Source organism: Alosa alosa, chromosome 3 (genome assembly GCF_017589495.1).
Source record: "Alosa alosa isolate M-15738 ecotype Scorff River chromosome 3, AALO_Geno_1.1, whole genome shotgun sequence".
NCBI classification, from domain to species: domain Eukaryota; kingdom Metazoa; phylum Chordata; class Actinopteri; order Clupeiformes; family Clupeidae; genus Alosa; species Alosa alosa.
The window spans coordinates 34,179,101-34,199,866 of record NC_063191.1 but is presented as its reverse complement, the minus strand read 5'-3'; the positions used below and the strand labels follow the sequence as shown (position 1 = coordinate 34,199,866).

General features: G+C 44.3%; 1 protein-coding gene across 11 annotated transcripts in view; it reads left to right on the top strand.

Annotated features, from left to right (window-relative positions):
• pcbp3 (poly(rC) binding protein 3) overlaps nucleotides 1-20,766 on the top strand; it is a 54,304-nt gene that overhangs the window by 3,915 nt on the left and 29,623 nt on the right. For 10 of the 11 annotated variants that reach the window (XM_048238901.1, XM_048238897.1, XM_048238896.1 and 7 more), the window contains exons 2-6: nucleotides 9,535-9,589; nucleotides 9,815-9,896; nucleotides 10,027-10,135; nucleotides 10,663-10,848; nucleotides 19,765-19,924. In XM_048238901.1, coding sequence (XP_048094858.1) covers nucleotides 19,900-19,924 — 25 coding nt within the window. In that variant the 5' untranslated portion in view covers nucleotides 9,535-9,589; nucleotides 9,815-9,896; nucleotides 10,027-10,135; nucleotides 10,663-10,848; nucleotides 19,765-19,899. The remainder of the gene's footprint in view (nucleotides 1-9,534; nucleotides 9,590-9,814; nucleotides 9,897-10,026; nucleotides 10,136-10,662; nucleotides 10,849-19,764; nucleotides 19,925-20,766) is intronic. The other variant, XM_048238898.1, reaches the window with a different exon arrangement.

The window sequence follows — 20,766 nt, the reverse complement described above, 5'->3', positions numbered from 1 at the left end:
ATGATGGAGGGAGGGTTGGAGGATTTGTTTGTTGTGTGCACGCGTTTGTGGGGAATGCACAATACAACCCCCTACCACACACACACACACACACACACACACAAGCACACACACACACACACACATACACACAAGCACACAAGCACACAAGCACACACACATGCACAGCAACAGTGATGCCGGATGTTGTGACGTGTGACTTTTGTTTTCCTCCTGACCCGGGGTCAAGACAAGGCAGACTGAGTTAATGGGGTGTTAATGTGAGATGGCCGGACATGAGCTGATCCACTGTTGATCTGATTTAGACGCTCCTGTGAGCTTTTTAAAAATCCTCCTGGCCTCACAGAATGAGGGGGAGAGAGAGAGAAAGAGAGAGAGAAAGGGAGAGAGAGGTGTCCATTAAGGTCGCGTTATACATATTTCATGTGCTCCGCGTGTGCATATGCGGTAAGTGCTTGAGGTCGGTGCCTGGAAGTGGTGGTTGGCCTGAAAGTGACGTAGACTCTAAAAGCTTATCTTACTGTATATGGTAGCCCTCTCTCTCTCCTCTCTCTCTGTCTCACACACACACGCACTGGTTCTGGCTTGGCACACTTTCTGGATCTCAGCGTTTTTGCTTGATTAAAACTGCACGGGAGTTTGTTGCACGCGGTAGGTGCGAGAGCAGGGCTGACAGCTTAACCACTGATTATTCAAGCCTCTTAGGCTAAGCTGAGGCACTCCAGTGATGAACGCCTTCTCCTCTCTCTCTCTCTCCCCTTTCTCTCCTCCCTTCCTTCTCCTGCGTACTTCCTCCCTCTCTCTTTCTCTTTCATTTTTCATTGAGGAAGAGGAAGCAGCGACGACGGCAGCTCTGTCTCTCAGCTGTGGGATCAGTGGCAGTGTGATTTGTGCAGAGCCAGGGCTTTATTTAGACATAATCCGCAAAAATGTCACAACTGCGAGCGCCGTAGTCAGGCTTCCCCCTATGCTGTGCGTCTCTCACACTCCCCATAGGCACAAACACACACACACACACACACACACACACTCTCCCACCCCAGCAACGCTAGCACCGCACACCACACGGTCTTTCTCTGCCTCCCACCATTACGGGAGTGTGTCAGCGGGTCATGTGACTGGGCCATGGGAGGGAAGCAACCCTGACCGTGTGTGACGCTGCAGTCAACCACTGGTGACCTCACCCCTCTCCACCCCTAACTCCTCTCCATCACCATCTTCTGTGGATGCGACGAGGTGTGACTCTGGTGGGGGAGGTGGGCTACACACGCTGACGCACCCCCCTGTGTGGAGGTGTCTGTAGTTTGTGTGTATCAGACTGCTCTCCGTGTTTTGGTGTGTGCCCGTAGCTTCCCTCCGGCTCTCTTGGCAGCGCCTCACACGCTGCTGCGGTGCGCCTCTACCAACGGGCAGATTGTCCCCAGCAGGGGAACGCTGCACTGGGGAAGGTGTGAGCTTCTGCTGTAGAAAAGGGCCTAGTTAGCTCTCAGGAAATAACAGGTACTGAAAGGCTCTTATCGTACCTTTTTTGGAACTTTAAAACCCGCACAATCCAGACAGGCTTTGTTCTGTATTGTATTGTTTCTTTGTGTGTGTGCTTGTGAGTGTATTCATACTGTACCTGCATATCTGTGTGAATGTGTGTGTGTGTGTGTGTGTGTGTGTGTGTGTGTGTGTGTGTGTGTGTGTGTGTACGTCTCTGTAAGTGAATGAGTGTGCGCGTGTGTGTGTGTGGAGGGCATCCACACACTTGATTTAGCCCACCGCACGTCTTTTTGCTTTAAAAGAGGATCTTTGACGTGCCCTCTCCTCTGTAACAAATATGCTTGCCTGCTGACACACTTTTTCCCGGGCTGGTTGCGTTCGCTTCCCAAAGCATCTGCGTAGCTAAGTCAGCAGGAACAGAGCAGGGTGCATAAGCAGATGGAAAGAGGAAGAGAAGAAGAAGAAGAAGAAGAAGGCAGGGCATTAGCCAAGCGAAAACACTTCCTCCCCCTGCTCTGTCGCAGATGTACGCGTCCACCGCGCACACGCCTCTGTTCTGGACGGTCAGATTAAGAGAGTTGAAGGGCTGCGGTGTCGATGCCCGGAGAAACCAAGCTTCAAATCACATTATACACTTTATTCCGGAATTTTCCATCCTTTTTACTGTAACAGACAAGTCAGCTTTCACACCCCCTTGATCCCTCTGGTGAACATGAGAGGGGATGTGAGCATCACTCATTCACATATCCTACAGGCCTGCCACGGATTCCCCCCATAATATTGATGAAGTGTCAAAAATCTAATTTGTATTAACCAGTGTGGGAGTTTAGATCAGGGGTGGGGGGAGGGTGTCTTAGGGAGAGCGTTTGTGGTGCTGGTTGAGAAGGCTTCTCATGGAAACAAGTGTGCAGGATTTTTCTCATGCACTCTTGAAAATGTGCATGTTTTATCATGGGATTGGTAGTCAACACAGGCATCTTGTTTGGGTGTGGTTTGATTTGGTGATAATGCCAGCTTTCTCAGTCTGGTAAGCAGTATGTAATTAATATTAACACTTTGATTCAAGCATTTATTTTTTCCAGCGGCACACATCACAAGTTGAGAGACTCTGTCTGCTTCCCTGCAGGCAAATCGGCGGTGCAGATTACTTAGCATGGCGTGATTTCTCCCACAAGGTTCCCAAGTTGATCCGTGGGCTAATTCCTCTTTATCATAACTCTGAGTGAGGCAGCGCCTTCTGACACTATGACACTATCCCTCAATTTTTTCCCCCTTAAAAAAACTCTTGGTGGTGTAGGTAAAGTCTTGTAATAGTACCATCTATTCTTCCTCGGCTATTAAAAAGATAGGTGTGGGGGTTGGGTATATGGGTGATATTCAAATGTGGGACGGGCCTTTGAATTTTTCCAGAAGAGCCTTTTGTGGGATTAAGACTTTAAAGACTCAAAATCATCAAAGTGTTTTAATGTCATTTCCTTTCTGAGGAGGAAACCGCTCCCATTTGCCGAGGTGTGGAAGTGTCAAGCGTTTTTTGGTAAATGTTGCCATATATCTCATTCCCCACACCCATTTAAAAGGCTAATTTGCATGCTTTTTTTCAGGCTCAAGCATTAACCTGCACATTGAAATGAGAATCATAAGCTCCTTTCACCCTTCCCAGTGCTGTGTGTGTGTGTGTTTGTGTGTGTAGTATACACTTGAGCAAAATGAAATATTGGTGTGCCTTTTTCGTCTCAGAGAAGCTCTGAAGCTACATCATTTGGCTAAGTAAGTTAAGAGATCCATTCAGCGCAAACCATCTATTTGGTTAATTAGCACTGAAAGGCAGGGATGGATTACTGCACGGGCCTACCGGGCCCAGGCCCAGGGGCCCAAGGGGTCAGGGGGCCCTGAAGCCCAAGCCATTGGATGGAATCATTGCCTCAATATCATCACATCAGGATGTAGGCTATTGAAATATTGAAGTATTGGCCATCCCCAAAATGCACCAGAATACAGGAAATCACATCGAACAAATTAAAACAATTTGGGGAAAGTTAACACATATGTGACAAATTTATTTATTTTTCACATATGCGACAATTAGTGGGGGGGCCTTAATACATCTGGGCCCAGGGGCCCGTAAGTTCATAATCCGCCCATGCTGAAAGGGCCCTCCATGTACCTCTATCATTCCATTCACAAACCTCCAGAATGGTGCCTGAGTTTTGTAAATAAATATGAACTGTAGGTCATGAACTTTGCCATATCCAGAATATAGTCATTAATCATGAAGAACTATTCATTAGCCTGCAGACAAACTCCCAACTCCTTTTTCCTAATTTGTTTTCTTGCCACGTTCATGGTGGTAAAAATGCACCGTATCCTCTTCCTAAATACTGTAGGTTACATGTGATAAACAATATATAGAAAGGAGAGAAAAAAGTAACAGGTAAAAGAAGGTGATCAGAGATTTTACTTCAGGAGGCTAGGGTATCTGTGTTCGTTTAATATTTTAGTTTATTGAAAGAAGAAGATGCTGAGTTGTGCATTGTTAATGTCCTCCAACTCCTTTCTGTTCTGTTGGTAGTGAAGTTTCATGTTTCTAGAATAAGACTTAAAAGAGGAGTTACTGCATACAGGTAGTATCTTACAACAACATGGGAACTCTTACTTTATGATGATATTACTGTTTGACAAGCTACTTAGAGCACTGAGGTTAAAAGCCTAATGAACACCATAGCATTACTGTAAGTTCCAGTAATCAGCTATGCAAGAGGAAGAGCTTGTAAAGTGATTCCACATACATACAGGCCATTATTTAAGTCTCCTCTCATTTATATTTAATTGGGTACTTACTGTACATCTACTACATCAGATCTGTTATACAAGCTCTTGTATGATGTTTAATGTCAACACCAGAGTGTACTCTGGTGGGCCTTTAAACATATTGTAATACAAGGTCCTTCACTTTTTTGGACTTCAAGAAGAGTAAACTACAAGAATAGGCTACCTTGTATGCACTTGGTATCTACTCGAAAAAATAGGTTCAGCATAGAGCAAGATCCAACACTTCAGTGCCAGGTATTCAGAAGCTGTATGCTGTATCTGGATCTTTAGGTAGTGCTGAACACAATGTATTGTAACACCACTGTAATAACACTTAATAGGCACTCACACCTCAACTGTAACATAGGGTGACCAGACGTCTCAGGTTTCCGGGGACAATCCATGGTTTCGGTGACCTGTCCCCGGCTAGAGCTGTCCCCGGAAAAGTCCCCGGCTTTCACTGTGACTGACAGACCCGAAATTGGAATAAAAGAAAGAAGGAAAGAACTGACCAAACATAGTTGCGCACCTTACACGCACAGGCTCAAGCCAGCCAGAGCAAGTGCTCAGCTCAGAGCTCAGAGATGTTCTAGAATGCCCATCTAGAATGCCCATATTTCTGGTATTTTGATTAGTGGATTAGCATCGCAGTAGAATCTTTGCCCTTTGTGAGAGACAGCTAACAGTGCGGGCTTCTTTCATCCATCCATTCATTCATTCAGCATTCATTCAGCCAGCTAACAGTCTTTGATGATGCTGTGCGCCTTACGCAAGCATCGCTTGCTCTGGATGGCCTCCAATATCATTGGATAGGTGAAAAAAGGTGTTCTTGTAAGTGTTATTGTTTATCATCTTATATATCATTTAATGTTTAATCTATATGTGTATGTATGATCTACAATTTGCCCTGTGTACTATAAAGGGAAACCTGATTCAACCCTCCAAACCCTATATTTTCTAAGAACTTTGACAAGACACAGTTTAGGCGAACTAGGGTAAGATAAACTGCTTTATGAATGGTATGGGCAATGTCCCCGTTTTAAGTTTACAAAGATAAAAATATGACATGTTTTGGAGGTATTTACTGTAGGCTTCTAAACTGAAAATGTCCCCAGATTTTGTCTTAGAAATCTGGTCACATTACTGTAACACCTAGTTTCACCAAAGATAGTAGAGAAATGGACAATACCATAATTTGACATACAGTACAGACCTTGAATTTCCCCTGGGGATCAATAAAGTATCTATCTATCTATCTATCTATCTATCTATCTAGTAATGTTACATCTATAAAACTGAGTGTCGGTTCAAAAATGAAACACAACATATAGAACAGATAGTCTGTATCCACAGCCTTCAGAGGCTACCATTAGTATTTCGGAGGGATTGTAATCCCCACGTGTCACCTCCCACTCGGGGCAGATTCACGCAGCATGGAGGGGACTGCAGTGGCTTGGCAAAATGACTTCTCTCCTCCTGGAGCATAAATATGTCCGGGTTTAATAGAGCATTGGAGTGGGTCGGAGAGGCTGACTGTGGCGTAGCATAGCACTAGGCTGACAGGGTCAAAGAAAGGGGAGCTATGAAATAGTATTACCACGCAATTAAAGCCAAGGGCATGTAAGACATAGTGTATTATCTATGTACAGAAAAGCGTCAGAGCGCTAGAGGGAGGGTTAGCTAGCCTGAAGGATACGTGAAGGTTAGAATGTGATGCTGATAATGAGCAGTGCTATCGCAGGGCACTTAAATTAACCAGATTATTAACTTAACTCTTGCCCTCCATCACATTTAAACAGAGCTGCCTGACATTTTATAATTTCAACCACAGCAACAATGAATAACAATAACCCAATATGGCAGGCTCAGTAAGTGAAGGCAGATAGGCTATGTTTGCTAAATGTTGGCTTATAGGACAGACTAGAGTGAAATACACTGGGGCCAGGCCCAAATGAAACAGCTATTGATTAATCTGTACAGTTTGCTAATGGTATGTGTCAGCCTTGCATTAAATTCAGGGCAGTGTATGCCAAGTGATTTTTTTGTAAGAATAAAAGTGGTCAATAGACAGGTCTGTGAGCAAGATATATAGGCCTAGTATTGTAAATAAGAAATCCTTTATTTGATAATTCTAGCATTAATGTGCTTTTAGGCAAATGGAACTGTAGCCTAATCACAATGTACAGCAGAACGTCTTTTGTTTCTTCCAGAGTATGCATTTTTCATTTTTGTCAGTGTGTGGTATACTGCTATTTGTGTCTCTTGGTGTCAGGGGAATATTTTAAATAAGAAATGATGTCTTTGTTAAACATGTCAGTGTTTTTCCCTCTGCAATGCACATAGAGGAGTAGTGTGCATGACACTTTAAAGACTTTGTTAAGTGCACAAAGTGCTACACTATAATACTAAGGCCTGCATTTGCACTCTTTAAGGGGATTTTAACGTTCAAAATCATGTGGAAAATATAGCACTGTGATGTGTAGAACTTGCTCCAAAGCTTTGAAAGGTTATCAACATAAGCCCCTCTTGTTGGTCTTTGAGAGTGACAACCTTGGTGCCCATGGCCTGATATTTGTGGAGCATAAGCAGTTCTGCTAACGCGTCGGGGTGCTATTTCCTGCTCTGTTTTGTGTGCATGATCCCTTAGCTTTGACTTGGCTTTCTTGTGCTATGCCTTAGCTTGCTGAAACTGCAGCTGCGTTTTGAAAAGTCCACAACTTTTCAAGCAGGATTTGGGAAGCAATTTGTCATTAGAGGCAACCAAGGACCTTCTTCAGTGTTTGCTGTGCAAGAAATGCAAACTTTTTTAGCTCTTTATATTAGATTGTTGCATGCTTTCAATACTGTATAGAATAGACTGATATTGGGACAGACACACCTATATTGTAAACCATATCACAGTTATGTCCTGGTCTTGGTCTTGTCAGTGGTTTCTACCTCTTAGCTACAGATAGAGTTTGGCCCACACTCTTTCCACTTTCCCTTCACGTAAGCGGAACTGCATCTCTCTAATTGGAGTACTGGGCCGGCGTAGAGATGCAGTCGATCAGGACCATATTTCCTGAGGATGTGTTCCCGCATCAATCACGTCCCTCTCCCGATACGCCATGAAAAATGCACTCTGTGCAAACACCTCACAGCCCTCCACAAGTAGACTACTCCACCCTACTATTAAGAATAGGAAGAAACAGACGTAGAAGAGAATGAAGGTTCATTTGACATGCAGCTGAAGTGCATCCATTTAAATAAAGTGATCCGAGTGGTACACTTAAGCACTTTACAATTCAGTGACTCCCAACTCCAAAATATTGATGGTAATAAATGACTTAATGCCTTATTGTTTATTTCATCTGTTGCTACCAATGTCATCAGCCCTTTTATATTATATTATGGAATTGTTTGATGTTTATTGAAGCATTGGGGCCTCTTCATATGCCTCTCGCAGTGAAAAATGTCCGCCCATCTCCCTTTGCTTCTCTGTGGCCTCAGAAGCACGAAGTTAAAAGGCCTGTAATTCATTATTAATACTCACAATATAAATAGTTTAGGTCGTATTCATAATGTAGCATATATAAGGCAAAAAAGATTTCGGATGTGGCCATTTGCTCCTGGGAAATATGATATGGAGGGATCACAAATGTTGTCCTTAAATGTTTTTAAAGTAGCAAGTAAGGAAGTCTATTTGAATTGCACTGGGCAATGCACAAAGGTGTATTTCTCTCTGCTGAAATGAAGGCATGTGTTTGATTCTTAAATTATTCTTGAGGCACACCGAAGTATGGCGTTTAGACGTCACACTTTCTTGAGCAGCATTATGGAGGTTAAATCCACAATATCACTATTGAGTTTGAACCTACAGAAGAGCTGATATATTATCCACAGTTGGCCTTGTCTCTCAGGAGGTGTTGGCCTTGTCTCTCAGGAGGGGTATACGTGAGGTGAGCTTGTGTGTGTGTGTGTGTGTGTCGTGTGTGTGTGTGTGTGTGTCTGTGTGTGTCTGTGTGCATGTGTGTGTTCACGTTAAGGTTGGGTGTGTGATTGTCAAAGTGAGGGTGCGCTCACTGCTCCCACCATCCACAGGGTCGGCACTCTGTGAAATCTGTTCAATTCCATGGCTGCGTCAGCCCCCATCCCGCCACTTGGCCTTAATCTGAGGGATGTGTGCCTTCTATCAGTGCAGTCGAGTCCTTGAGCAGGGGTCAAGTGATAATCTGCGAAGGTGACGATATGAAAGGGAAGGGATGACGGAGAAAGCGAGGCGAGAGTATTAGCTTTTAGATATCATTAAACATTAATACAGTCTGATTTATGTGTTGAGCCTTTGCGGAATTTCATGCTGTGTTGTAATATAATTTCACCTCTGGGATGCTTAGCGCGAGAAAGAGAGAGAGAGAGAGAGGGCCTGTGTCAGATGAGAGATCGCATCGCCATCCACCACAAAGGAAGTGATTAGCTCGGGTTGCCACGTGTGCACAGTATCGTCCACAGACTTGGGGAGGAAAATGCTAGCAATGCTTGACTTTCATCTTTCCCCCAGGCTGACCGCTTTTAGGTAAACACGTCAGGACAAATGTTTCTGCTGACAGCCTCCGTTTTGAGAACTCTTTAGTTATTAGTCTCTATAGTTATTAGGGTTTACTGTAAAGATATAAACTAATGTTATAAAGTTAACTCAAACAAGGCATTTGTGTCTTTTTTGATGGCAACATACTGGTGTCAGACTGTCAGTATAAAGAGTGAACATATTTGAGTGACACTGACAGTAAAATACCAGTAGAGGGCACTACTCCCTCAATGTATAGCCTTTGCTACCACAGAGTGAGCTGTGAGTGATTGGTATTTATATCTTCATAAAGTTCCTCAGTGAAGAGATTGGTTGTGAAAAGGTGATGGCCTATCTGCCCTGCCTCAACAGCCTGAAAACGTCACAGTCAAACCCCTGTATGCTTTAATTTTCCAAGGTCAGCAACAGGTGATTTATTTTATTGTGTTATCTCCACAAAAAAACATAAGTCATTTATATGCAGGAGACTATTAACTTTAGGTCCCTTCTGTTTGAGAAAGTCATTCTTTATGTGAAAGTAATGTTCTTGTGTACTGACAGCCAGCCAAAGGGAAAGCGGGGACGCTGAGACAATGTAGCTCTTAAATTGCCATTAGATGGTGCTATGATCATAAAGATGAATCCAAATATCATGACTAACTTGTATTCTTCCTGTTTTTGTCTCCGACTACTTAAAGGATTTATCCTGGATGAAGTTGAAGTTGGAGTCTCTCTGATCCAGCCGAACTCAACGTAAGGATTCTGTCTTCTATCTAGTTTTCTAGTTTCTAGTTGTGTATTTTTGTGGTGTATGGGTTACAGTGAAAAGAACTGTTTTATTTGTTATGTTACTGATTCTATATTCTGTGCGACATGTCATGTAGTAGTCAATTAAATGTTTTGCAACATATTTTAAGATAGTGTTATAGGTATGACATGAGACTTCTCATGGACTTCTCTCTCTGTGTGCCCTCACAGATTCCTTATACTGTTTAAGTCAGAGAAAAGGGAAACTCTAATGAACACATTTTGCTAACGAAGGCCGTGTGACAAGCATCTGGTAAATTCCTGTCTCCATTTCCTTTCCTTTCTGCCTGAGACATTGTTAACATATCCTAATGATTACATAGTTTTAATATATTAACAGCTGACTGTATCTTGTTCGACCTCTTGTTCGACCTCTCTTCAAGCTGGAGCTGTTCGGACAGACGGAATCCTCCCAGTCTTCTGGAAGTGTGACAGCATTTGGTCACATGACCTGGAAGAGTAAACCCAAGACTTTTTTGGGATCCCTCTTTGGTTAGAGATGCATCACTCTTGTACACTGCTGTATTGTTTTATTTGGGGATAGTACAAACTTTTAATTAGTTCTCACTTTGTTATGATCTCCACATCACACTCTACACTCTTAACTAAAAAAAAATAGATTAAATAGATTAGTAATGAAATGATGCAGTGAGCAGCCTCCAGTGCGATCCTGCCTGTTTTTATTCTGTATATACAGCCGTGCCGACACAGTTCGTAATTACTTTTGGGCTTCCCCTTAATGAGGGAAGTCAGTAAAGCGTGCGCTGGAGGAATCAGGCAGCATATGGTGCGGGTGCTCCAGCACGTGTGTGCTCTGGGAGGAGGACGAATCCACACCAACCCACCCCCCCCAACACACACACACACACACACCTCCACCATCCCCCATGGCAGATGCGCATGACTGACGACAAGGGTTAATTGACACTATGATGATCACAGTGTGTTAATCTGGTTTTTGATGTTATTTTTTATTTTTTTTCTGTTCCTTTCCCCAATGCGCTGCACCTCAACCCTAGAATGGGCCGACTATCAACCTGGAAACGCGTGCAAAGGCTGATGAACTGATCAACCCCGGCAGACAGCTGCTCTCCTCCGCTCTTCTCCTCCTCCTCCTCCTCCTCCTCCTCCTCCACCCTCTCACTCCATCCGGCTATCCAGTGTCTTCATTGATGACCTGAGATCCGCAACCCTGTTTCACTCAGGTGAGTAGAGCGCCCTGACTCAGGCTGTCTCACTGCTTACCACTGACATTTCCATCCCAGCACTGACGGCCAGCGCAGGAGGGCAGCAGACCTTTACAAGGAGCTTGTGATTCCTGAGTGCTGAGTACTTTTTCACCCCCCTGACTCCGGTTGTTACAAGTCGGACTACTTAAGAGGACCGAGGCCAGTTCTAGATCTCTTTCCGAAGCGATTTCTTGTCACGTTAAAGAGAAAATGAAAGAAGCGATTGAAGATTATTTAAAAATACTTCTATTTCGTTGCTATTTTCTGAAGCATATTTGCTTGGGAGTTTATATCTGTGGTATGTAGGACATGCTGACTGTGCCTCCATATTTGATACAGTCTGTGTTGGATGAGAACACAGCAGGTATAATTTGAAACCTCGGGCAGAATCATGGCTAACTACAGCACTGCATATTAATGTTGATATTTTTTTTATTTCATCGCCTTGGGTCGTTCCATCGCATTTCCTCGCCGATTCCTTCCTCCCCTCCCCTCCCCACCGAGCAGGCTCGTTGCGTCACGTTCTTTCGCCCTCGTAGGCCGCAGACTCATGCACCTCAGAGGTAACTCTCAAGGGCCCAGTTGTCCTTTGTCACTGCAACTGGTTTAGCCACATTGGCAGCTCTGGCTCAAGGGCGATCAGTACAGGAGCGGGGAGAAATGGTTTATTAAAAATAGCTCTGGTTGAGCCTCTGGTGCTGGTGCCACACATTAGCCTGTGTAGAAGCGACAGTGTCACAGAGGGGAGGCCCAAAGCCTGTGCATGAACAAGTGGCGTGTGTACAGAAATTACCCCTGAACGCATCAGGACTGGTATGGAGCTCTGGACGAGGCAGGATGCGTCTTATCTTTGTCTCTCCTCTCCGCTCGCAGTGCGACACTTTGTGTTGTTTTTGAATAAGGGCTTCAGCCGCATGTGTCTTCAAGAGAGAGATACTGATAAGGACCGTGTCTCGATTCCTCCCTTGTTTGTTTTAGAAGAACACACTCTCACACACACACACACACACACACACACACACACACACACACACACACACACACACACACACACACACACACACACATGACACATGAAGCAGAAAGTCATACACTATGTAGAGACTCATCATAGCCTCTCACACACAAAGTAATATTTCTCATGTTCTGCTCCGTCTATATAAACTCCAAGGTGTATAAATCTGCAAGTGTTTGGAAAATACATAAGGGCTCAACCAGGCCTTGTAGTCAATGGCTTGGCAAGCTGACGTTTGTTAAAGCCAAGGTCACGCACAGGGTGGAACGACAAGATATACGATCCGTGCAAAGACGCATGGTCATAGCTGCTAGTTAGCATGCTCAAAGCTCAGGGCTGTGTGTTCGTACTGTACGTATTGGTGCCACGGTTTCTGCTGCTTTGGCATGTTTGTCGTTGAGTGATGCTGTTGTCAGTCCGTTGAAGTCAAGCCCATCTGTGTCCCAGAGATGAGTGAAGATTGGCCCGTGCAGATTACTCTTATTAATGTACTGTAGGCGAGCCGCCATTACTGTAACATGGCATTCAGAGTGAGAGATGCTTGTTTGTCAAGGTTGTTGTTGCGAGTGAAGGGAAACAGTGAGCATGTCGACCTCCCCCCTAAGCCTCCCCATTCCGCTGGCTGTATCTGCCAGATGGAGCCTTTGTCCTATTTTGCTATTCATTTATTCCTAATACGGAGAAGCCATTTTTTTGCACATGGAGTAAATTTGTCAGTCCTGCTCTATTTCTCTGTCTGCTCCCATCTGTCTTTTACTCATAGTGATCACACAAAATACACACACACACACACACACACACACACACACACACACACACACATACACACAGTACACATACAGACACACACACACCTAGATTTAGATAAATTACTAATATATTGAGTCAGGTTGTACTCACATTGTCTCTGGTTAAACAAGCGCAGTCATTTGAATTACAGTAATACAGAATCTTTAAAAGGATGTCAAGATGGTGGCTTTCCTTTAATCTTCATCTGTCATATAAAAAGAAGAATGAATAGTAATCTCCTACTGCTCTCTGTCTCTCATGGAGACATATTACAGTAAAAGTTGAAATCAAATGACCATGGCTGTGGAACAAACTAATGGTAGACTAAATAATTGATACAGAGGAAGGAAGGTGAGGCTTCATTCCTGAGCCTAATTTAGAAGTAGGTGTTACAACCTACAACAGTGCACAACCAGAACAATATCATAGTAATATTTCACTAAAATGCAAGTGGCCCTGTGGTATTTATTTATATCTTCACTGTCTTTCAGAATGTTTTATGTAGTTGTGAAGCGCTGTGTTGAATCTGTCTCAGCTTTGTTTTTGTTTTTTTCTAAGACGGAACTTTAACAGATTATGAAGATCTCTGAAATGTTTATATGCTTGGTGTTTTGTGGTGTTTTGTTACGATCACCTCTTAGCTCTGGAAGCCATTGATTAGGCACCATCTGGCTATTTCATGAAGCTCTATTCACTGTTGTTTAGAGGCCAAACAAATTGGATAACACGTTGCATAAAGGCTTTTTAATTTAGACTTTATTAACACACCAACAAACATCTGTACCTCTCAATTCAGCAGACCAGAAATATTATATCTCTGTGATGGTGTGTGTTTGTTGGTAATGTGTGTGTGTGTGTGTGTGTGTGTGTGTGTGTGTGTGTGTGTGTGTGTGTGTGTGTGTGTGTGTGTGTGTGTGTGTGTGTGTGTGTGTGTGTGAGTGTGTGTGTGTGTGTGTGTGTGTGTGTGTGTGTGTGTGTGTGTGTGTGTGTGAGTGAAGTTGGTGCGCTCTCCAGTGGCCCGCAGAGAGAGACACGCTGCCGTGTGTGCTGCATGTGAAGCTGGCGCTGGGCTTTAATGCTGGGCATAATGGCCCCTTCTAACCATGGGCCCTAGCACAGACTGCTGGCTCTGGGAGCATTCTACTGCTGCTGCTGCTGCTGCTAATGACTCAGACTGATGCTGATTCAGGCCGACGGATGGATTCTTAGGCAGGGCATTGCACATCACAGAGCTCCTGATTGCAGAAAAGGAACAGAAAAACAACAACAACAACAACAACAAGAACAATGACATCAGGACTAAAAAGATGCGCATGCATTTACAAATGTCCCCAAGCCCATGCATATGGAGAGGATGTATTATCAGGAGAATGGCTTAAAGGTACTGTGTATCTTTGATGAGCCAAGAAAGTGTGAATACTGCATTCTTTCTATTCTGGCACTGTTCTGTGTTCTGCACAAATGAGCAAACCTTTCCCTTCCCCTATACCATACAGAACTGTAGGATTTATTAACAGAGAAGTGCTGAGTAAAATGAGCTATGTATTTCTATTGCACTGGGCATAGTGGGGATTGTGCAACAATGCTCTGTGTTGGTAGTAATAAGGACCTAAGCCAACAGTGACAGTGATGGCAGTGCAGTTCAGACAAACCTTTAAAAAAACTCGCCGGAGAGAATCAGTGACCCAGACGATGCTTCCACAGTTGGGATGTTCGCTGGGAGGGCTCAGTAGATGCTTAGATCAGGCATATAAATCAGACTGTCCCATTTGTACCAGAAACAATGGGGGAGGGGGGCGTGTGTGTGTGTGCAGCGCTTTCAGCACTTTCATGTTCTCAAGCTGCAACTCACACAGTCACAAGACCATATTTCTCTATGCAACGGAATACATTTCCATGATTTCTACCCACACCTCCAGCTTTGAATTCGAAAGAGTATTGATGTTTATATGTGAAAATGATTGCACATTTCAAACAAATGAATAGTCAGCTCCTTTTACTATTCAAAGAGTAAATTTGCCAGACATTTACTGTAAGCAATAGCATGATAACAGTCCATGTCTCCTGTATGCTTGCTTGCCTTGTGGAAGATGCTTGTGCCCTTGGTGCAGGGGCATGATTAACCCTTAAAGGTGCATCGTCACACCAGTGTGATGGGAATGTTGGAAAATGAATGTCTGGAAAAAGAATATCTGAGTTCATTGAATTCAACATAGAATTTTAGAACCTTTAATTGTTGCGGAACGGAATCTTATGTTAGAATGTTGAAAAACCCACAACATTGTGGAAGATATGTGTGCCCTTGGTGCAGCAGCATGATTAATTCCCCTTGTGACTGTGTGTTGGCGTCTGCACAGGTTTGTCTGTGCGTGAGTGAGTGACATTTTGGTTCTACATTTGCATGACTCATACATGTGACCTAGAGAGGCCGTCTGTGCTTGACGGAGGGGAGAGAGAAGGAGGAAGAGGGGGAGGGGAAGAGGAAGAGAAAGAGGAAAAGAGGAGGAGGAAGAGAGAGAGGGGGGGTGGGAGTGGAAGCATTACTCCAGGAGAACTTCACCAGTAAGCCGCCATGACATGTTCCTCAGCCACTTTGTTTTATCAGTGCCCCATCCACACACACATCTCTCTCTCTCTCTCTCTCTCTCTCACTCTCTCACACACACACACACACACACACACACACACACACACACACACACACACACACACACACACACACACACACACACACACACACACACACACACACACATACATACAGACACACATCAAAACCCCTCCAGAAAAGTGCCACTGCGATGAGTCTCTGCATTAGATTCACCACCATCCACCAAGTCATTGCAGGGGGGAGACGTTGTTGTCTGATGACAGCTCATCCATAAACACAAAAAGGAAAAGATAGCGAAGACCCAGGAGACTCGGCGGCAGGTCTCCCCAAATCATACCCACTGTGTGTGAGCGACGAGCAGGCATCGCTGGGAGCAGGCCTGGGCCCTTTGGAAGCTGACTTCCAGAGACCTCTGGAGCAGATGTCTCGCTGCGCTGCTCCCCCTCTCTCTGACACACAGCCCTCTCCCATAGGAGCCCCCATTGGGATGCCTTTGCACCGTCCTCTGCTAAGACAATGATGAATGTTGCTCAGATGCACTCAATGGGCCTAATATAATGTGCAACTCACAGTGGACCTGACGCATACTAGATAATGACCGGCCTCACAATGCCCGTCAACGGTGCTTATACTGTAGATATTGCTCTGCTCTGTTACCTCCACAGAGCACATCTGCAGAAGGTCAGCGGTGCTTATAGATATTGCTCTGCTCTGTTACCTCCACAGAGCACATCTGCATACGGTCAACTTGGAGATGAAGAACTGGTAGTAGCACCTTCACATGCCTCCTGCATCTGCACCTTAAAGGGCAGCTCTGTCCACTCTGCTGTAGTGTTTATGCACCAGCTAGTTCATTGTTTTGGGGAACATGCTGCAGAGTGGACAAAGGGCACTGCAGCAGTGACCTCTGATTTTTTTTTACACTCCACATTTGGGGCCAGGGATGTTGTGAGGAGTTGCTCTCAGCAAACTTTTCTGAGTGAGTGAGTGAGTGTGTGTGTGTGTGGGGGGGGGGGTGTGAGAGCACTTGCCGTTTATTATGTGGAAGTGTGTTAAGGAAGTGGAGCTGTTGAGACAGGACGATTCAGCTGCTGTGGGCAGGAGACTCGTCGGCCGCCTCTGGGACTTGGGCACAGTCAGGAGAAATAGATGTCAGGGAGCAGCCAAGGCGATAGCATTTCCATGAATCCAAGTCAGCCTCATCTGACTTCACTAAGACACTGGCATTCCTCACACTGTAAAAAGCAGCATTTTGTTCTGTGCTTTTCACTCCAGAGAGGCTGTTGAGAGGCACTGTGCTGGAATGTACTGTATGCATGTAGTTGCAAAAATGTGCAGATCAAAAGGTGAAATAATTTGTGTGGTTGAATTGATCCTGCTTTTTTTGGTCAACATTTATCTGAACATTTTGAGAAATAACCGGTTGCAATAGAATCACATCAAAACATCAATATGTACCAGCGTATTGTAGTGTTTTTAACATAGAGATTGTGTGGATTTTTACATGTCTTAAATGTAAGGTATTAAATGTCTAGATGTTTTGTTGAAATATCATAGCACAGATTGTCTCCAGTTTGTGTTCAGAAATACGAGAGGCGAAAGAAAGAGCAGTTGTGTGGCCTTGAGGGCACAAAACGATTGATTTCATGGCGGTTTCACTTTTGGCGATATAATCTATATAGCATTACCCATTCATATGTAAACAGAGGACTGTAGCTCCACGTACTGTACTTACCATTCTGTGGATTTCATTTTTTGTTATATAGCATCATTTGAAGGTATTTGATCCAAATGATAATCAAGCAGTGTAGGTGGTTACACACTGTCTAACCAGTTACCCTAACCATGGTTTTGAAACCCACAGTAAAATGCATTAAATAAAATTTATTTTATTCTTGACTTCATAGAAAAAAATCGGTTACACTTTACTTGACAGTATCGACATAAGAGTGACATGACACTGTCATGAATATGTCATAAACAAGTCATAAACATTTATGACATAACACTTCTGTCATTAAGTGTTATTCGGTTTTTGTCATAACAAGTTAGGGTTAGGATTAGGGTTAGAGGTTAGACAGGGCTGGCGTAAGGCAATCCTGCGCCCTGGGCGAAATAGGAATATGTCGCCCCCATGTTCATAGACTGTGTCCCACTTTCGACGGTGTGCTACCTTCGCAGAAGCCCCTGGCTGCAGCGTGCAGATCGGGGCTGGTTTCAACGTTGCTACTTTCCAGTGCTACTGGACCACAAGGAAAAATAAAACAAATTTTGTGGGACAATTGCGACCAGGCCTCACAGAAAAAATGGTAGCCTACAATTAAGCAATTAGGCTTTTCACGTAACATAAACATATTATTATTACAGGCTATTATACAGAAATCAGACTACCTAATTAATATGATGTCTGTTAGGTGTGCATTTAAACGTGACATTAGGAACGCACTTCGAGTGTCGCTGTCTACATATCACCCCGCGATGGGACCATCTTATTGCGGGGAAACGAGCTCATTGCTCCCCTGATTCGGTGACATGGTGAGATTCAGATTTTACCTTATTACATTGTCATCTCTCTGCTACGTTCCACTGCTAGCAACCTAACGATTCAGGCTGAATCAGCACCCATACGCGGGAGAAAAGATTTTCAAACTGTGCACTTTTCTGTAATCTGCAGCACTATGCTTTTGAACGTCTCATTCATGACTGTTATTTAACCGATATCACTGAAAATGAATTACTTGCTGCTCCCGCATTTAAACTGTCTATGTCATTGTTTGACAATAAATGTGTTTTCTATGTTGTAGCCTATAGCTCGCCACGCTGTGGCGCCCCTGGTAGTTTGGCGCCCAGGGCGATTGCCCAGAATGTCCATGCCTTCCGCCGGCCCTGAGGTTAATTAGGGTTAGGGTTAGGGTTCATGTGTCATGACAGTGTCATGTGTTCATGACAATGTCATGTCACTCTTATGTCGATACTGTCAAGTAAAGTGTTACCAAAAAATCTATTCTTTTTTGTAAAATCCAATGACATATTTCATGCTCTTCTAGAAGGGTGCTTGCATGGTGGAACATAAAAATACATCAGACCCAGAGGTCTTGAGCAAGACTATGACAAGAGATGCAATAAAGACCTGAAGGATAAACATATGCAGAAGGCATTCTGCAAGGCCTCTTTTATTGGGAGATACAAAGGATCCTCTACACCCTTAGCATGTGGAAACCACAGAGCAGGAACTCAAAACTTTCACGTTGGCAAGGTCAATCATTCAGGCTCTTGCATAAAACACACACACACACACACACACACACACACACACACACACACACACACACACATAAACACTCACACACGCACACACACACGCACACACACACACATAAACACACACACACACACACACATAAACACACACACACACACACACCTATACAGACCTGGAGGTATATCGGAGAATGCTGTGTCGTCATCACAGCTGCCTTCTTCTCAGCATGGATTATTCAAAGTTGAGAACGGTTTAGTTTACCCCACTTCATATTTAAAGTTGAATCTAATGTCATCTAATCTAATATTTTAAATGCACAGCCCTTTGTCTCAAAGTAATGCACAGCATATGAATGCCTGAGATGTTTGTATTTACGTAAATGTTAACAGGCTTAAACATTAACTTATGTACTATTTTATTCACAATCTCCTTTTAGACTGATTTGATCTGAATAATGCACCATCTTGCTCATCTTGCAACAGCAGCTACATTCCCATGTGACTTGGCAGGAGTGTGTGTGTGTGTGTGTGTGTGTGTGCGTCTGTCTTTTCATGTTCTTCATGGCACATTTATTCCATAATTAATGACTTCACATTTATGTAATACACTTTCATACATCATACAGGCTCTCTGTCTGCCTCGCCTCTGATTGGACGGCTCCGATCCAGCATCGGCAAGGTGATGGAGCAGCCTTAAAAGTTCCATTTCAAACTGATGTCATTAGATAACGCTATTGGTTTTCGCTGCGAGGGAGTTTGAAAGCATTGACTGCGACCAAATGGAGGGTCAGGCAAAATGTTCCATTATCGAGTTTGAGTGGGGGCAAGGCAACAGAATGCATTGTGTGGTGCAATAGCTGGGTTTTTTTTCAGAGTCAGGGATGCAGAATTTTTTCCTCAAGTCAGTGTCCCAAGCAACAGAATTCTTCACTTACCTACCTGAGTGTGCGTGTGTGTGTGTGGATATGAGTGTGTGGGTATGGATGTGTGTGTGTGTTGGTGTGGATGCGTGTGTGGGTGCCACCGCCAAAGGATACACTTACATTGCAGCAGAGTTTTTTCAAGCCTCTGAGAATCGTCTGCTTGTTATCCCCACATCCCCCCAAGAGAGCCATTCACGTTGTGACCCGTGGACCTCAACCTCTTATTGCCACTGCCAGCATTTCTCTCTTTTTCTCTTTCTTTCCCTCGCTCTCTCTCTCTATCTGTCTCTCAGAGTGAATGACTGACTGGGCACTGACAATCCAGAGGATGCTAATGGCAGCAGCTAAGGGATAAACAGCCAGCTGTCCTATCCTGTAGAGTGGTTTCAGCGCAGGGACTCAGTTAATCGACCTCCAGTCAGACCAGGATGCATTCATACGTGGCAACTTTAGGTTTGTAAAAATACATGGGCACTAACACACACACACACACACACACACACACACACACACACACACACACACACAAACACACACAAACACATATTGTGCTCAGTAGTTTATGTTTCTTCTGGGTCTCTCATGGTGCTCTCTGTCAGAGGCACTGGGCCTGTGCGGTTCATCTCGTGTCACATTCTGACTGCCTGGTCAATAATGAGGATTTTGATTAAACCCAGCGGCACTGCGGCTCAATTAAAAGCCCTGGGTAACGGACAATGTTACACTCATTGATTCAGGAAGTGCTTTATCCATGCTCAGACATACTGACAATCAGAGCCCTTCACCAATTACACACATGTGCACACACACACACACACACACACACACACACACACACACACACACACACACACACACACACACACACACACTCACACACACACACACACACACACACACACACACACACATGGAAAATTCTCCATGAGGTTAAGTCCTCAGCTGTTTGTGGCTACCTACCCACATGCACATGCACATGCACACACACACACACACACACACACACACACACACACACACACACACTATTTACCCAGCTCTGGTCCATCCTCTCACTCACGTGTGAATGATTGAGCCCAGCCTCCACCCAATAGGCCCTCCCCAGTGCGTCGTTCCAGGCCAGTTAACTTGTCAGGTTGATGGGAGGCTGATGAGACTGAAACCTCACCCAAACAACATACAGACCAATGCCCTCCCCAACCACCCCAATCACCCCCCCTAATCCTCCCACACAGGGCAGCCTGGTGACCTTGCTGGGGGCAATAGTTGAGTTTACTTATAGGACCTGGCAGAGC